The sequence below is a fragment of the Natrix helvetica genome, assembly GCF_964273705.1.
Source record: "Natrix helvetica genome assembly, chromosome: 1".
In the NCBI taxonomy this organism is placed as follows: domain Eukaryota; kingdom Metazoa; phylum Chordata; class Lepidosauria; order Squamata; family Natricidae; genus Natrix; species Natrix helvetica.
The window spans coordinates 65,986,426-66,004,798 of NC_138548.1; the positions used below are offsets into that span (position 1 = coordinate 65,986,426).

General features: G+C 43.6%; 1 protein-coding gene across 1 annotated transcript in view; it reads right to left on the reverse strand.

Moving 5' to 3' along the window:
- Nucleotides 1-4,923: 4,923 nt before the first annotated feature.
- The window catches only part of DPH6 (diphthamine biosynthesis 6), a 232,551-nt gene continuing 219,101 nt past the window's right edge, over nucleotides 4,924-18,373 (reverse strand). Inside the window, exon 15 of the mRNA XM_081939901.1 lies at nucleotides 4,924-5,310. Coding sequence (XP_081796027.1) covers nucleotides 5,192-5,310 — 119 coding nt within the window. The 3' untranslated portion in view covers nucleotides 4,924-5,191. The remainder of the gene's footprint in view (nucleotides 5,311-18,373) is intronic.

Here is an 18,373-nt window from a genome sequence, read left to right on the forward strand (position 1 = left end):
TGGTGGAGAATTTTGTTCCATCTCATGACCTGGGACTATATGAACTACATCCAATTCTTTATGCTTTCCAATATCTGAAGAAATCAGTGGGATAAATTAATTTAGCAATCAAACAGCCTGTAATTCTATTCATTTTCATCTATGATTCACGGGGACCTCTGGAGATCCTGAATGATTGTCTCAGATTATCAAGATGGAAATTAACCTAATACATTGGAATAGGTATATACTTGCCTGCCTAATACACTTGCACATTTCTTTCTCTTTCATCTGCATGAATATAACAGGAAGCTCTATATGGCCCCAGTTCAATAGCACAACTAAAAATGCTGCAACTAGAGTCCATTTCATATCCTCATAGTAACATCAGAAATCTGAGACCTTTTGCAAAGGAGTGCATTTCTTCTACATTGGCAGTGATCTAGTTTGTGAGAAGCAATCCTGGGATAAAAAGTAGCTATGTTCTTCTGATATTTCTCTTAATGTCAGTACAGGTAGTCCTTCACTTATGACCACAATTGAGCCCAAAATTTGTTGTTAAGCGAGACATTTAAGTGTTAAGACCATAGGGATATTGCAACAGTTGTAAGTGTAAAAAATGATCACAAGTCCCTTTTTTTCAACGCCATTGTAACTTTAAATACAATACAATACAATACAATAGTAGAGTTGGAAGGGACCTTGGAGGTCTTCTAGTCCAACCCCCTGCCTAGGCAGGAAACCCTATACCGTTTCAGACAAATAGCTATCCAACATCTTCTTAAAGACTTCCAGTGTTGGGGCATTCACAACTTCTGGAGGCAAGCTGTTCCACTGATTAATTGTTCTCACTGTCAGGAAATTTCTCCTCAGTTCTAAGTTGCTTCTCTCCTTGATTAGTTTCCACCCATTGCTTCTTGTTCTACCCTCAGGTGCTGTGGAGAATAGTTTGACTCCCTCTTCTTTGTGGCAACCTCTGAGATATTGGAATAATGCTATCATGTCTCCCCTAGTCCTTCTTTCTCTTAAGCTAAACATACCCAGTTCCTGCAACCGTTCTTCATATGTTTTAGTCTCCAGTCCCCTAATCATCTTTGTTGCTCTTCTCTGCACTCTTTCTAGAGTCTCCACATCTTTTTTACATCGTGGCGACCAGAACTGAATGCAGTATTCCAAGTGTGGCCTTACCAAGGCATTATAAAGTGGTATTAACACTTCACGTGATCTTGATTCTATCCCTCTGTTGATGCAGCCTAGAACTGTGTTGGCTTTTTTGGCAGCTGCTGCACACTGCTGGCTCATATTTAAATGGTTGTCCACTAGGACTCCAAGATCCCTTTCACAGTTACTACTACTGAGTAAGGTATCACCTATACTGTACCTGTGCATTCCGTTTTTGTTGCCTAAATGTAGAACCTTACTCTTTTCACCATTGAATTTCATTTTATTAGATAGTGCCCAATGTTCAAGTTTGTCAAGATCCTTCTGTATCTTAAGCCTATCTTCTGGAGTGTTGGCTATTCCTGCCAGCTTGGTATCATCTGCAAATTTGATGAGTTCCCCATTTATTCCCTCATCCAAATCATTGATGAAGATGTTGAAGAGTACTGGGCCTAAAACAGAGCCTTGGGGTACTCCACTGCATACTTCCCTCCATGTAGATGCAGTTCCATTGAGAACTACACGTTGAGTGCGGTTGGTCAGCCAGTTACCAATCCATCTGGTGGTGATGCTGTCTAACCCACATTCTTCTACTTTATCTAGTAGTAGGTTATGGTCTACCTTATCAAAAGCCTTACTGAAGTCCAAGTAAACTATATCAACGGCATTCCTCTGGTCCACTAATTTTGTCACATTATCAAAGAATGCAATAAGATCAGTAAATGGTCAGTAAATGAATTGTTGTAAGTCGAGGACTACCTTTCAGAGTTTTGTGCTGTCGGTATAGTCTCCAGATGCAAAGAGCTCCTCATTAAATCAGGGGTGTCCAACTTTGGCAACTTTGAGAGTTGTGGACTTCAACTGCCAGAATTCTCCAGACAGCATGGTTGGCTAGGGAATTCTGGGAGTTGAAATCCACAAGTCTTAAAGTTGCTAATGTTGGACACCCCTGCATTAAACTGTTTCTTATTACATAAATCAATGTAAGTGCATAGTGCATTCTGGATTTTTGTTAATAACGTGTGAGCCAACTCACTCAACTTAAAAAGTCTAATCTTCATTTCATTTTTATATGGAAATTTATTTGTGGACAATTTTGGAACAAATACTGGACCAAAGTGTGGCTGTCAAGGTTCTGACCTAATTAAATCAGGATCCTCAAGCCAGGCTTCAAAATAAATCCAGTTATTTATTAGAAGCTTCATGTCAGCACGGACCAAACGAAGCCAACTCTGACCTCACTTAATTTACGTCCCAGCTCTGACCCTGTTTTCCCCCTCTCCCCAAGGTATGTCATCAGTCACATTCTCCAACGAAGCAATTTTGTAGGTTGTAGAAGTCACTCCCCTCCGGCCACTGTGATTTTCCATGGAGACGACCTCGGCTTATCGGTTGGAATGTGCTTTGTTTTGTCTGAGATACCAGCTCCTTGCTGCAGCTGTGAAGTTTGTTTTCCTATCCCCCTTGCCTATGGCAACTTGAGAGCAGTCCAGGGATGCTTTGCAAGTTGACAGAGAGATTATAACAAATAATAATACTGTATCATACTCATAATCATTTTACTAACCAAAATATATTAAGCTATAGAAAGAGTAATAAGAGTAATAAATTTGAAAGTAGTTTGGCCACAAGTATAAATTAGTTATTAAAAAGAGGAAAAAATCAGTAGTAAAATAAGCATTCTGAGTGTCCTAAACTACATAAACTGTTAAGTTGATGAAGCAGAGAAAACTAGTTAGCAATATGAGCATAATCAGCCTTTCAAGACACTGTTATTATAGCTAAACTTAATAAAAGTAGTTTTAGCCTTCTTTTGTCTACCTAGAAGTACTGGCTGATAATGATGAACCTTCTTCTACTAATATAGTTCAGTGAACTAGGGAGGTTTACTCAATCTCTTATAAACATTGTGTCAGCTTCCACCTCACACTTGCACTTCACCTTCGCTGCGTGCCAGTCTACCATAAACTCTAGGGAGGGAGACTGGACGGGAGGAGGGAGGTTTCAGGGAAAATATAAAGTTTACTGTATCTCCTTGAGATGTGGCTTCAATGTCAACTAGCTGGAAACGGAACACAGGTGCATACCAACCTACACTTGAAGTACCATCAAGCTGATGTCAACGCTTAGTGAGCACACAGATTTTCTCCAGGATGATCTGACCTCAACCTCTGCCTTTAGATCTTCTAGTAGTGCATTCATCATTACTGTAATTGAGTCTATCTATCTTGATGCTGGTCATTCTTTTCATCATTTCCTATCTCCCTCTGCATTATAGACTTCACAAGAGAGCTAGGTCTACATATAATGTATCCAACATACACTATGATGGTTTGAGCGTGGTCATTAGTATCTTGAATGAGAATTCCAGACTGATTTGTTCTATGATCCATTAGTTTGTTTGGCTTCCTAAGTAGCCTTTTCTAACACCAAAATTCAAAAGCATCAGTATACTTTTGGTCCTGTTTTTTCAAAGTCCAACTTTCAGTCCCATAGAGTATGACAGGGAAAACCATTGTCTGGATGATTCTAATCTTAGTAGGAATGGTTACATCATGAGCACCTGAACAACTTTTCAAAAGCCTTCACTGTTACCTTACTAAGTGCTATTCCGCCGTGTACTTACTTACTGCTTTTCCATTGATTGTTGAGTCAATCCTAAAAAAACATAAACTATCCACTATTTCAGTATCATCATTTTCAATTCCAAAGCTGGTTCTTGTACCAGTTGTTATCATGTCTGTTCTTTTCATTATTTCATTAATAATTAAAACTGCCTTATCCCTGTTTTAAGCCATCTCCAATCTTCTCCTTCAACGAAATATTCTTACTAATGGTTTAATCACCTCTAAAAAGGGATATCTACAATTTCTACATTTGCAGAAGTTGATTTAAAAACAAGTGTTTTTTATATGTGTGCATGTATATACATGGGTGTATACCAGTGGTGGGTTGCAGGTGATACACCCCGGGTACCAGGATACCGGTGCCTGCCGGGAGCACTGGGTACCATTCCGGTACGGTGCTCCGGAGGGCCCACCCGCTCTTGTTCCTTACCAGTATTTGAAGGAAACGGGCTATGTGTGCACACGCGCGCAGCGTACGGCACTTGTGTGATGCTCCACCAAGCAGCTGGAGGGTCGCGGAGGCGTCACAGGAGGTAAGGACACATGCATGCGCTGTGCGCATTATTGTTGTGGCTGCCAGGCCCCGTTGCACTGTACCAGTTGCACCGGGATCCGGAACCCACCACTGGTGTATACGTGTACATACACACACACACACACACACACACACACACACACTGTATATTAGAAACATTAATTATCATTATCAATTGCTTATTTTGGTGTATACATATCTTGTGTGAACAGAAGTGTATCCCACTTTTATACATAATAAAAGAGTACTTGTAGAGCAGAAAGTTTTACAAGGTATACTTTGAAGCCCAATTCCCCAATTTACAAAATAAGTCTTTAAATTGGCAAATACTTACAGGAGTTGGTTAAAACAAGTGAAAGAGGCTTTAAAAAAAACAATGTATATAAAATCCTGCTCAGGATAATTCACTGCAAGTGCCACAAGAAAATCATTGCTTCAGCAACAACTCATTTATATTTCATTCATTAAATGTAAGGTTAACTTCATTTTAAGAAAACATTGCATACATTTCGATAGAAGTTAAAAATATTTAAAAGTACCATACATATTGGAAATATATTGAATGTTTGCTCTAAATTATTGCAATACACTGTATAAGTATAAAAAAGACAAAACCACATCAAAACAATGAATCATAATTTTTATTTTAATATGAAAAATACAATTCTAGAGGATTCTGGAATTACAGGGAATATTTTTGAATTCTCTTTCAGAAGACAGCTAAAATGTTGACAAATATTTCTAAGTTTAAATGTACTTATTAATATCAGATAATGCACAGTGTAGTTAATAATAAACCCATTCACAACTCCAGTATTGATGTTTTCTTGTTCATAATGGACATTTTCTTGTTCATGATGGAATATATGTTAAAATGTGAGATCCTTAGTTACTGGCTGAGCCAACATGCTATGTGAATAATTTTGGTTCCAGGCAAGTTCACTACAGGTACCATAATTAAAGCTGGTGCTTTTTGTCCCATTTGTTCTTCAAGGTGTTCTTGGAGACCTAGAATATAAACAAGAGATGCAATGATACCTTTCTAGTCATTCAAGCTTTCAACATTTCATATCTGAACAAATCATATTATATATACAACTTAATTTCAAGTAATTAAACTGCAGCTCTATATATGATACAACCCATTCAATCCAGGGAGATCTCATTCTTATTAAATAGGTATACGTCCAGGAAGTGGATAAGTTAACCCAGGTAATAAATGGTGCCTAGATAGATGTTTATGAAGATAAACTTAGTAGTTCATGATCAAGAGGGCAACTCATACTATTGGGACTACTGTCGAGACTTGAGCTGCTCAATTATGGGATTATTTACTATATGAATATAAATGATTGGAGAGTAGTATTTCTCAGCTTCAACAATTTTAAAATGAGTGGACTTCAGCTTCCAGAATTTCTCAACTAGTTGAAGTCCACACATCTTAAAGTTGCTGGGGTTGAAACACTTGTCCTCGCTTCTGCCCTGGGACAGACAGAATGCAAAGAAAGTAAATGATAATCCAAACTTTATTTTTCCACAGATGTTTCAGATTGTCAGCTGTAGACATGGATGTTTGTAATGTCATATATGGACTTGATTATTAATTTGATTATTATAAAAATACCCTGATGAGTGCTTGGAGAATGGGATATATTTTTCAACAATTTCAGTAAAATAAAATAAATTGCCACTAGAACTCAATTCATTTGTGCCATTAATGCATAAAGCAAGAACATTATGTACCATCAAATAATCTTTGACTCCTAGTGATCACATAGATTTTCTCCATAATGACCTGTCCCTAACCTAGTCTTTCAAGAGTGCATCATCATCATGCAACTGAGTTCATTCTTCTTGCTGCAGATCATTATCTTCTTCACCTTTTTACTGATTTATTTATATTTATTGGCTACCTTATTGACTTGGAATGGTGAGCTGATTTTCTGATTCTGATTATGTTTTTCTTATTCTCCTTCTTATATCCTGGTGCAGTAGAGTGGAGCTGTTGCTTATGAATACTGTCTTGCTTGTCTTTGTTGCTTATTAATACTATCTTGCTTCTCAGGACTTAAATAATGTTTCAACCCCTGTTGCCTAGGTAATGGTTTCTGCATATTTCTGTTAAGGGCATTTCCCGAGTATATATAATAGGTTCCAAAAGTGACACTATCCTTATACAGATACTCCTTTGCCAATTCCTCTTCAGTGGGATTTGAATCATGTTGAACTATTCCTCACCACTGCAACCTGAAACTTCCTAATTATTGTTTTTTTGCTGGCCATTATACCTCTTATTCTCCAGTTCTTTTCTACTATAGTATCTTGCACACACTATATAACAGTGGTTGTAATGTAAAACAGTGATCTCATGGTTAGCTTTTTGGGGGTGGGAGAACTAAGACATTATTTTGTTGTTTTTATTTATTAGTTTAATGTTAACTTGTATGAAGGAGCAATAAAAGCTTCTCATAGATAGTATTTAAGAGAGAGAGAGGGAGGGAGGGAGGGAGGGAGGGAGGGAGAGAGAGAGAGAGAGAGAGAGAGAGAGAGAGAGAGAGAGAGAGAGAATGAGAATGAGAATGAGAATGAGAATGAATTTCCTGTTTTTTCACAATGCTTTCAAGACAGATCTATTTTGAAATAAATGCCACTGGATTCAGGAGGGAAAAGATTATTTTCTCCCATTATCTATAGGTTGTGAACAATTTGTGCAGCATTTTTACACTGATTTTAGCTTTGTAAAGAATAGAGCGGTCACATCATCATCCAATGTCTTCTCATGCGATGTCACAATGCTAGAAAGCGGTTAACGGATGGAAATGGTTGATATCAGAGGTGAATATTGACAAAGCTAGACCCAAGATCAATAATCACCATAGAGGTCAAAAGGACTTCATGTTCCATGTTCAAAGCAGCTACTCATTTTATGCATTCCATCAATATTCTCATTAACTAAGCAGTATTGGAACAATGAGATAACTGGGAATGTATCTGCACTTACAATTCTTATATATTTTTAAAATAATTATGAGGTAGAAAGGCCATCTTTAGCAAAAATTGCCGTCATTTCAGTGAAATCCCTTGTACATCTATTTATCTATATTTTATTGGATCTTGGCCATAACTGTCACTGGATGGGAGCTATTCACTAAAGTGTATTATAGACATCAATTTTTCTAAAAGACTGCTATTTTCCTCCTCAAGTTATTTAACAAGATTTCTTAAACATATAATGAAGCAAATAACAAAATCACCACATAAAAATGATAACTCATCTTACTTTCTGAGACAACAGCTATCAAACAGAATGAAACATTCAAAATGAAATTTTGTGGTAGCAATGTCGCATTTACATTTTAAACTTTGAAATTGTCTGTTAAATCACAAAAGTACCTACACTGATTCCTCCGTTCTTGAAAGGAAAATCAATGAACATATTTCACTTGATCAGATTGTTTAACTGAAGTCTGCACAAGTTATATAAAGCCTATATACTGTACATTTGAAATAATACTTGTAACTTGGGTTTTAGATTTTGATAGTGGTTTGCTCTCCAAGCTTGCTTCAATTTAGTTTCTAAACATTTTATTACAAAAGGAGATAAATTAATAAGCAGGATTTTCTTGTCCTATTCTCTTTAGCTTATAAATGTTTTGTGTACCAGTTTAGTCAGTTGGTTGTGTAATTGGTTGTTCGTTTGGAGCTATACTTAAATTGTGAGCATATATATATATGCTGGTCTTGTATTTGGGTCTTTTCCCATGTAAGATTGAGATTGTGTTGGCAATGTTTCGGCGAGGTCGCCATCTTCAGGCTGGGTTTTGGTCTTAAAGCGTCGTCGGAGCTGCTGTCTTTCTATAAATCTTGGTGGGGTGTGTGTGGCTTTGTTTCAGTAAGTGGAATGACCAGGGGTTGTAACACAAATACACACACACACACACACACACACACGTATTTGTGTTACAACCCCTGGTATGCCCAAATATGGGAGGAAGCTCACTACTCCCTCTTTCTGTCCTTCGGCTCATTACAGAAAACCATCCAGGCAGAAAACCATATTTTTATTTTTAATGTTGCCTTTTTATATTTGTGTTGTATTTGTGCTGATAAATAAATAAAGGGAGACTAGTATAGATCTATTTCAAGCTATTTAGCTCTCATCAGCTAGCCATACCCTTACTGGGATTTGAACCTGGGCTGCATTACATATTAGGCAGGACTCCTATTTGAACCTGGGCTGCATTTTCTGCCTGGATGGTCTCCTGCAGTGAGCCGATACACAGAAAGGGGGAGTAGTGAGTTACCTCCCATACTTGGGCATACCAGGGGTTGCAACACAAATACATGCCTATTTCCCTGGCTCAGCTGATAAGGAGGAGAGCCTGTGGCTTAGTGGCTAATACATCTGCCTAATATGTAATACAGCCCAGGTTCAAATCCCAGTAAGGGTATGGCTAGCTGATGAGAGCTAAATAGCTTGAAATAGATCTATACTAGTCTCCCTTTATTTATTTATCAGCACAAATACAACATAAATATAAAAAGGCAACATTAAAAATATGGTTTTCTGCCTGGATGTTCTCCTGCAGTGAGCCGATAGACAGAAAGGGGGAGTAGTGAGTTCCCTCCCATATTTGGGCATACCAGGGGTTGTAACACACATACATACATACATACATACATACATACATACATACATACATACATATGTTTTCATAGATTTTCATGGATATAAGTATGCTGGTGTTATTGTATTCAGGTCTTTTCTCATGTAAGATTGTCTTACATGGGAAAAGACCTGAATACAAGAAGACCAATACACACACACGTGTATATGTATGTTTGTGTGTGTGTGTGTGTGTGTGTGTATGTATGTATATATATGTATGTATGTATATATATATATATATATATATATATATATATATATATATATATATATATATATATATATATATATATATATATATATATATATATATATATATATATATATATATATATATATATATATATACATACATACACACACACACACACACACACACACACACACACACATACATACACACATACATACATACATACAGATCAAAGCAGCAAACATATCTAACACTCTTGCTTATTTTCTCCATGACAACAATGAGGACTAGTTGCAATACTAACCTCTTAGCTGAGAAAAAAGATATTAGTTTCAGCAAGAGAACACAATTGTTTATAGAATAATTGGGGTTTTTTTTGTATCTCTATGTTCCTTTCTCTGATATTTCCTCTGCATTTAAGCCAAATATACTGTAATATCATTTAACACATGTCTTTAAATCCCACAGCTAATAAAGCTCCATTGCTGCATGTGCTATAAAGATGCTTCACAGCGGATCAAGTTCCTAACAACTAAGAGTTCCAGTCCCAAAAGAGGTGCCCCTGGTGTGCTGAGCACTTAACCCTTTGACCAGTACCAACATGACTATTCACAAATTATCGATGTTTCTAAATCCCTGGCAGATTGCAGACAGGACTTGTCTCCCTTGAAGCCCAAGCATATGGCCTCTAATGGGACGGATTAAAGGGGGAGGAAAAAAAACCCCACGACCAAGCATACATTCAGCCTTTGCCACATGAATGCAAAGCCACAGAAATAGGAGAAGGTGATTCAACTGGACTGAACACTGCTAAATACATGATTAGCCCCTTGTTATGGATCACTTCCATTGATCTGTATCTGGCTTTGCAGTACAGTTTAATTAAAGCTGTCTGGAACAAGCTTGCACCCTAAATAATCAGCTATGCAGTAAAATGTGAAACCTGAGGAAGGCTTGGGACCCTTTAAAGAAAAACGAAAACAAAGTGCCTAATTGACAGTGTTTAATAACAATAGCAGAAAAGAAAGTATATTATGGAAAATTATCTATTCTTTTAACAGTCTGTCAGGATCGTGAAACCCTAACTCTTATCCCCATCTCAGCTCACTTGTCTGAAGTTTGTTTGGAAGTTGAGTTATTTAAGGAACCCTACAAATTTATCTCTACATTAACTGTTTCAGAGTAAAAAAAGTTTTTAATACTACAATCCTGTTAATAGCTGCTCAGAAACATGTAGATTTGTATTCAAACGTCCTTTCAGATTTGAGGGCGTTTGCAGCTCAAAAGCTGCTCAGCTCTATGGCATGGGCCAAGATTCAATTCCCCCCCCCTCACATCTTTCCTATATTTTCATTCCTTTAATTTGGTGACCCTCTTGGGTTTAGAATAGGGCGCGGTCGCCAGGCCCCACTTGGACTTATTGTCCATCTGCCAATTGCGTAACCATAACAGCCGCCTAGAGGTCACCGAGGTGGCCAGGGCTCGGGATGAGTACTTTACAGCATCTAGGGTGGCATCTGCAGAGAACTGCAGGGCAGTAATGATTTTTGCAATATCCTGATGAAGACGCTCATCCTGGATCGGAATGCGATCCTGTAACTGACGAAGCCACGTGACGGCTGATCGGTTGAAATAGGAGGCAGCTGCAGTGGACTTTATTGCCCATGCGGAGGCGTTGAAATTTTTACGTAGTGTAAGTTCCGCTCACTTGTCCTCCAGTTTCAACTTATCAGCCACATCCCCTGTCACTACTGAGGAAACATTAGCAAGGGATAAGAGGGTCGACGTTAGGCAACTGGAGAGCCTGAGAAAAGGCCTTCACCATATTGTAGAAGCGGCAGTCGTTGCTCCCGGGATAGGGAAAGGTAGAAGGGCGAGCCCACTGATTCTTTACCACGTCTAGAAAAAGGGGAGGAGCAGGAACCTCCTCCTTATTGGCCGCTGTATTAGAGAACATGACCAAGTTAGGGTCTCTGGGAGGGGGAATGGCAGGATCCCCTGTACCGACCTTAGTGGTCTTCTTTGCTTTGTGCAATAAAGGTTTAAACATGGGGGGAGCAAAGAGATTGGGGAAGGCCGGAGGATCTGGGAGAACAGTCTCCTCATCCTCAGAGAACCCCATGTCCTGGCACGGATCCTCCCCTAGCATTGAACCCTCACTAACTACTGAGGGAGGAGGAGGCCTTGCAGACTGAAGTCTAAGATCAGAGGAGTTTCTGTCCTGAGGAGGCCCCTGGGGCTATAGGATTGCTGATCCCTCAAGGAAACTGCAGAGGCAACCCCTTTTGAAATGGCAGAGGAAATAAGCCTCTTAATGCTCTCAAGGAGCAATTCCAGATCCTCAAACTCATCCTCAGAGTGTTCCGGATCAGGGCCCTGTGGAACTAGGGTGCAGGGAGGAAGGAATCCCGTAGATGAACCCTCCAATGGATTCTCAACCACCTCCCTTGAGCCAGGAGGTGAGGCAGGAGGGGAGGGAGAAATTTCCAGGCCTGATTGCCTGCGTGCCCCAACGGGAGAGAAAGAAGGAGAAGAAGGACTGAATCCCATAGGGGAAGAAGCTGAATGAGCAGATATCAGCCTTAACGGAGACCTAGATCTGGAAGGAGAAAATGGCTTGTTGGCTTGGGCGTGGTGTTCTGCCCTAGCAATCACTTTTTCCAGAGCCTTTTGGTGCCTGGTCTCATCCCTCTGGGTTGCTCTGGAGGGCCACTGGGCTGCTGTAGGTTTTGCTGCTGCCCTGGTTCTGGGCCCTTCCCTCTCCTCAGGCACGTTCTGGGCACCCCCCTGGGCCATCGAAGTGGTCTGCCTGCTCTCCGCCGTTGGAGCCACACTCGTGTCCTGAGGGTGCTGCTGCCCAAAGTCACCAGCCGGTGAAAGGCTCTTGTGGGAGGAAGGATTGGGCTGCTGAGGCTAAACTTGCTGGCCCGACACTGGCCGCAATGCAAGTGATAATTCTAGGGGCTTACAAATGGCCTCTTCCACGTGTGTGCCTCCAAAATGGCCACCCCCACTTGCGCGCAGCCAAAATGGCCGTTGGAAGACTCCGTGTGCTGCAAACAGCTTTTTTTTCTTTAGCCGCGGCTTGAAAGGCTTGCCGCGGTTCGTTGTGACCAGGTGCGGCTTGCAGAGCTGAATTAATAGCCCGCAGCCTGATCATAGCCTCTGGACAGCAGCCCTTCCCATGGAGCTGCGAAAAGGAGAGCCTGACACCCCCGCAGTTCCAGGGATTGGTCAGAGCTCCTGAAGACCATAGGAGGAAGCGGAGCCAATTTGCTCTCCCCCCGGCTTGCTGCGAAATGGAGGACCCTTTCTCTGCAAGTAGCAGCTCAGACAATTTGGAATTTACTTTACTTTACTTTACTTTTATTGGATTTGTTAACCGCTCCCTCTCCCCTAGGGGACTCGGGGCGGTGTACAGACAGAATAAAAACATTATAAGAAACATTATATACAGCAAATTACAAAACCCCATAAAACAAATTAAACATAAGTCTGAACAATAATGCCTAGATTAATTAATGATTAAAACCAAATTAAAATACCCCAATTTAAAATAACCAGTCAGGAAGATCAAGGGATTAGATCATGATTGCGATTGGGTCAGGCCAGCTAATTGGAACAGGTGGGTCTTGAGTTCCTTACGGAAGGAGCGGAGGTCAGTAATGATTCTAATGTCAGGGGGAGGTCGTTCCAGAGGGTCGGGCCTGTCACAGAGAATGCCCTACTCCTGGGCGTCGCCCGCTGGCATTGTTTGGCGGACGGCACCCGGAGGAGTCCCTCCCTGTGAGAGCGAATTGGTCGCAGGGATGTATGGGGTAGGATGCGATCCCGCAAATAACTAGGTCCTGAGCCATGGAGCGCTTTAAAGGTGAGAATCAACACCTTGAAACGCACCCGAAAGGCCACAGGTAGCCAGTGCAGCTCGCGCAGGAGAGGTGTTACATGGGAGTACCTGGTACTCCCCATAATTGCCCGCGCGGCCGCATTCTGGACCAGCTACAGCCCTCGAGTGCATTTCAAGGGGAGCCCCATGTAGAGAGCATTGCAGTAATCCAGGCGGGACATCACCAGGGCGTGAGTGACTGTGCGAAGGGCGTCCCGGTCCAGTAGGGGGCACAATTGGCGCACCAGGCGAACCTGGTGGGAGGCCCCCCTAGCCACGGCCGTCACGTGGTCGTCCAGCGACAGCCGCGTGTCTAGGAGGACGCCCAAATTGCACGCCCAGTCCACGGGGGTGAGTTGCTCACCCCCAATGGCCAGAGATGGAACCCACTGGCTGAACCGGGGTGCCGGTAACCACAGCCACTCCGTCTTGGAAGGGTTGAGCTTGAGTCTGTTGTCGCCCATCCAGACCCGTATGGCTTCCAGGCACCGGGACATCACCTAGACGGCTTCGTTGGGGTGGTTCGGGGTGGAGATGTATAACTGAGTATCATCAGCATATAGATGATACTCAACCCCGAAACCTCGAATGATCTCACCCAGCGGCTTCATGTATGTGTTGAACAGGAGAGCTGAGAGGACCGAACCCTGTGGCACCCCACAAGTGAGTGGCCTCAGGGTCGACCTCTGCTCCCCTGCCAAAACACATTGCGTCCATCCGGAGAGGTAGGAGGAGAACCACCGCAGAACGGTGCCCCTCACTCCCAATCCCTCCAGCCGACGCAACAGGATACCATGGTCGATGGTATCGAAAGCCGCTGAGAGATCTAATAGGACTAGGATGGAGGAACAACCCCCATCCTTAGCACTCCAGAGATCATCCACCAATGTGACCAAAGCCGTCTCCGTGCTGTGACCGGTCCGGAACCCGGACTGGCGTGGGTCTAGATAGTCAATTTCCTCCAGGTGATGAGGGAACTGTTGCGCCACCACACTCTCTACAACCTTCGATAAGAAGGGAAGGTTGGAGGCAGGACGATAATTAGCAAGCTCTGATGGGTCCAGGGAAGGCTTCTTAAGTAGGGGCCTCACCACCGCCTCTTTCAAGACAGCTGGCAAGGACCCCTCCCTCAACGAAGTGTTCACTAGTCCCAGGAGCCAGCCTCGTGTAACCTCCCAGGCTGCCAGTAACAGCCAGGAGGGACACGGGTCCAGCAAACATGTGGTGGCCCTCAGTTGCCCGCGTAACCTGTCCATATCCTCGGCGGCAACAGAGTCAAACTCCTCCCAGAGTGGTCCCTCAAGACTCGCCTCCAACGTCACCCCTGGATCACTGAGGGAGACCCATTCGCTCCGGATTTGGGCGATTTTATCCTGCAGATATTCCCCAAATTCCCCTGTTCTACCCTGTAGAGGGGCTTCCCGCAGCCTCTGTGAAAGGAGGGAGCGGGTCACCCAAAACAGGGCGGCAGGGCGGTTTTCTGCAGACGCAATAAGAGTGGCATAATATTGATGTTTGGCCACCCTTAATGCCACTAGGTAAGTCCGTAAGTAGGCTCTTACCTGTGTTCGGTCAAATTCAGAGCGTGAGGATCTCCATCTGTTCTCTAGGAGTCTCTTGTGGCGCTTCATCACCCTTAGCTCCTCGGTAAACCAAGGCGCCAGGGTGGTTCGCTGCCACCGGAAAGGCCGCAAAGGCGCAACCCAGTCCAAGGCCCCGGCCGCCGCACTATCCCATGCGGCCACCAGTCCTCCGTCCGGGAGCAGGTCAGGGCTACAGGAAATGGCCCAAGCTCCATCTGGAACCTGTGTGGTTCCATCAGTCACCTGGGGCGGAACCATCTAGGACCATCTGGTTCCGCCTCCCCGGGTTGGGGGGTAGCGCCTGGGAAGTCAAGCCAGAGAAGCGAGTGATCTGACCATGACAGGGGTGTGATAACTAAATCCCCTATTCCCAGATCACTCATCCACTGGCCAGAGACAAAAATAAGGTCCAGCGTGTGTCCTCCCTCGTGTGTGGGGCCCTGAACTACTTGGGTCAGGTCCATGGCTGTCATGGAAGCCATGAACTCCCGAGCCGCCTCGGATGACTCGCCCGTCGACGGCAGGTTGAAATCCCCCATAACTATCAACTTGGGGGTCTCAACCACCATCTCTGCGATCATCTCGAGGAGCTCTGGCAGGGCCGCTGATGCATAGCGAGGAGCCAAGTATACAATCAGCAAGCCCAACTGACTCCCTGGGCCCCATCTCACACCAAGAGACTCACACCCGGATATCTGTGGTACAGTGAACTCTCTCGGTTCTAGACTTTCCCGTAAAATTACCGCTACCCCACCACCCCTACCCCGGGCCCGAGGCTGATGCAATGCACGGTATCCTGGTGGGCACATTTCCACAAGGGGTAAGCCCCCCTCGTGGCCCAACCAGGTCTCTGTAATCCCTGCAAGGTCCGGCTCCCCCTCCAGAATCAGATCGTAGATGAGGGGGGCCTTATTGACAACGGACCTTGCATTGCACAGCATCAGCCCCAGGCCCTGGCTCTGTGAGTCCTGGCCACCTAGAATGCGGGGGTTGGTATAAATGACCGGGCGTGTCCAACAGCCACGGTCTCCCAACCGACTACAGAATCTTCGTCTGTCATCGCACCCACCCCTCCCTACGACCGTCGGAATTATAAAAGGGCCCTCTAAAGGAACGTTCTCCTTCCCCTCCCCCATTCCGCTCACTTCCCTCTCGATCCCACCTGTTTGCCTGACCCTACCCCTATTCCTGGGCTGGTTAATCCTCCCCCCCACCCTAGAACCCCCTAAAAGCGTTAAAAACATTTAAATAAAAAACCCCTGAGCCTCCGTTTCCTCCACCTCTCTGGATTAATGAATCCGTCATCAAGGTGGGCCCTCGAAAGGGCGGAGGGCCATGCCTGCGAGAGGGGGGACTCCCGCAGCAGGATCAGGTCTGACCTCGGATACGTGGTAGTTTATAGTCTCAACGGGGCCTGAGGTCGTTCTGGGTGCTGCTGATGTTAGGCTTAAATATCTTTGGAACCAAATAGATTAACAAGTAGATTAACAGCCAGGGCGACAAAACGAGTAGAGATGGATAAATACCCATAGTCCACAATCCACAGTCCTAGATGGGGGATGTTGAGCTGATGAAATAGTTGCTAAATGGGCTGGCGGGTGGTCCGTGGAGGGGTCTGGGGGGGGAATCAGCGACTCCCAGCCGCTCCAGCCGGTTTGAGATCTTTCTTTCTTTCCTTCGGCAATTCGAGCCTAGCCCGGCTTTCGCAAGGCCTTCGTTAGGCCTCCAGTACGTTCGGGGCTCGCGGTGAGGCGGGAATCTGATGTTTAGCGTCCCCAACCGCCATTGCCACCCAGGCCGCCGCTGCCGCCTCCCTCCGCCTCCCTCCGCCGTCCCTCGCTCGGGTCACCATCGCTTCCCTCGTTCGGGCTGTCGCTGCCCACAAACCTCGGGTCATCGCTGCTCAAAGATCACCAACTCCAGCTCCATTGACGCCTGCGACTTCCCGAAACATGCCAACGCGCCATTTCCCGGCTCTCCGCAGGCTTTCAGACGGAGGCCTCCTCCATCGGCTGAACGACCAACGCCTTCTGCTCATTTCCCCTGGCTTTCCGACCACCCTGAGAGACCTCTTGGGTCCTAGAGTGTGCTAGGGTGGTCATCTGGTAGGTTCCTGGTCCTCAGAATCGAAAAGGGGACGTGCAGCATCCCAGCCCCGTCAAAAGGAGCCCAGTAAAAATACGGAGCTCAGAGGCCGACCTCCATTCCTCCAGGAGGCTCCTCCCCCATTTAGAATAGCCAATATATATCTAATCAAATTAAATTTTTACTCACTCTTTCCCTGTGGTTCCCAGTTCCTCTCAGTCTTTGGTCCAAGCACTGTTTGAGTTCCCAAACAGTGCTTTGATCAAAGACTGAGAGGAACTGGGAAACACAGGGAAAGAAGGAGGTTAAAAGAGATTTCCCTCAGTCTTCTGGACCAATCAGGCTGTGAGAATATCCCAGGAGTCGCCCCTCCCTCGAGTCTGCTGGAAAACACGGTTCTTTCCAATCGGTGTTATCACAGGACACATCTGTATGGATGTTTAGCTTCTTCTCACAGATTAATCAGGTAGTGTAGTAAGTGCCTAAGTTTTGCTATGATGGTCACGTCTCAGGATAACATTTCAGGAGAAATTTTGTAAAAAGCACCTGTACGTCACCAGGAAAGAGTCCTCTGGTTTATCAGTTCGCAAAAAGTTAGAAAAAGAGAAAATAAGCACTCCAAACTGTTGTATGCTATGGATGTGTTGGCAGCATGTTGGGAAAATAATTCAGTTCCTTGAACTGTTGTAGTCTACCTCTTTCGTGTTACTCTTGCACTATAAGAGATTATAAGTATTGTGGTTGGCAAAAGTTATTTTCAGCTTGAGACAGAAGTAACAGCTTGACAGCTGCCTCTGTGTGGTGAAGAATGGGTGCATCTGTGCTACACAAGTGTTTATAGTTTTGCCCTGTTACAACTGGTATGTATGGCTGCACTGGGAAGTACAAGGTGAGTTATATGGTCTCCAGGAAGAAGGAGGGGCTTAGAATGGAGAAGTCAGCAACACAGGGGAGGAAAATCAACTGGGGATCCCTACTGTATTCTTCTGCATGTGTGGATTCTATTACAAGACTGGAGAAAGACAAACTCTATGATTGCCTAGACTTACATTTAACCACCAAATTTCATATTTTAAATATTTTTTTTAAATGTTAAATAAAATATATTGTTTGACCTAGAAATGAAAGGCCTTTTCTAAGAGCTTGGAAAGCACAACAGAAGACGAGAAGGAGACTCAGAATTTGAAGGAACAAGGAATTAGGATAAGAGAAGATTATGATCAGAAAAGGATTAGACCTGACTGAGGCACCTCTTCTACCATTATCAACTGGTACTACAACTAAAATCTTCAGAAAAGTGTTTCTACCTTATGGGCTTATCTTTCTCATCTGCCAGAAAGAGATTTATCCTGCCGATTTCCCCAGACGACAGAGCATTATCCCTTCAGGAGTTACATCTCCCACAGTTCTTTCCCTAGTTTTAAAAATCAATACAAATACTTTTAATTGTTGACTTTAATATTAAATTTAACATATGTTTTCACCTTATAATATTCTATATTTCAGTCATTGTTATCTTATGTCTATGAAAGTATCTTCTCCCTTCTTTTAAAAGGCATATGGATTGCAATGCCTGATTATTTGGGTTTATATGTTTTATGGTTATATTTTCTTATTTTTGCTTTATCTTATTTGTTGGAAATTGCCAAGAGTCT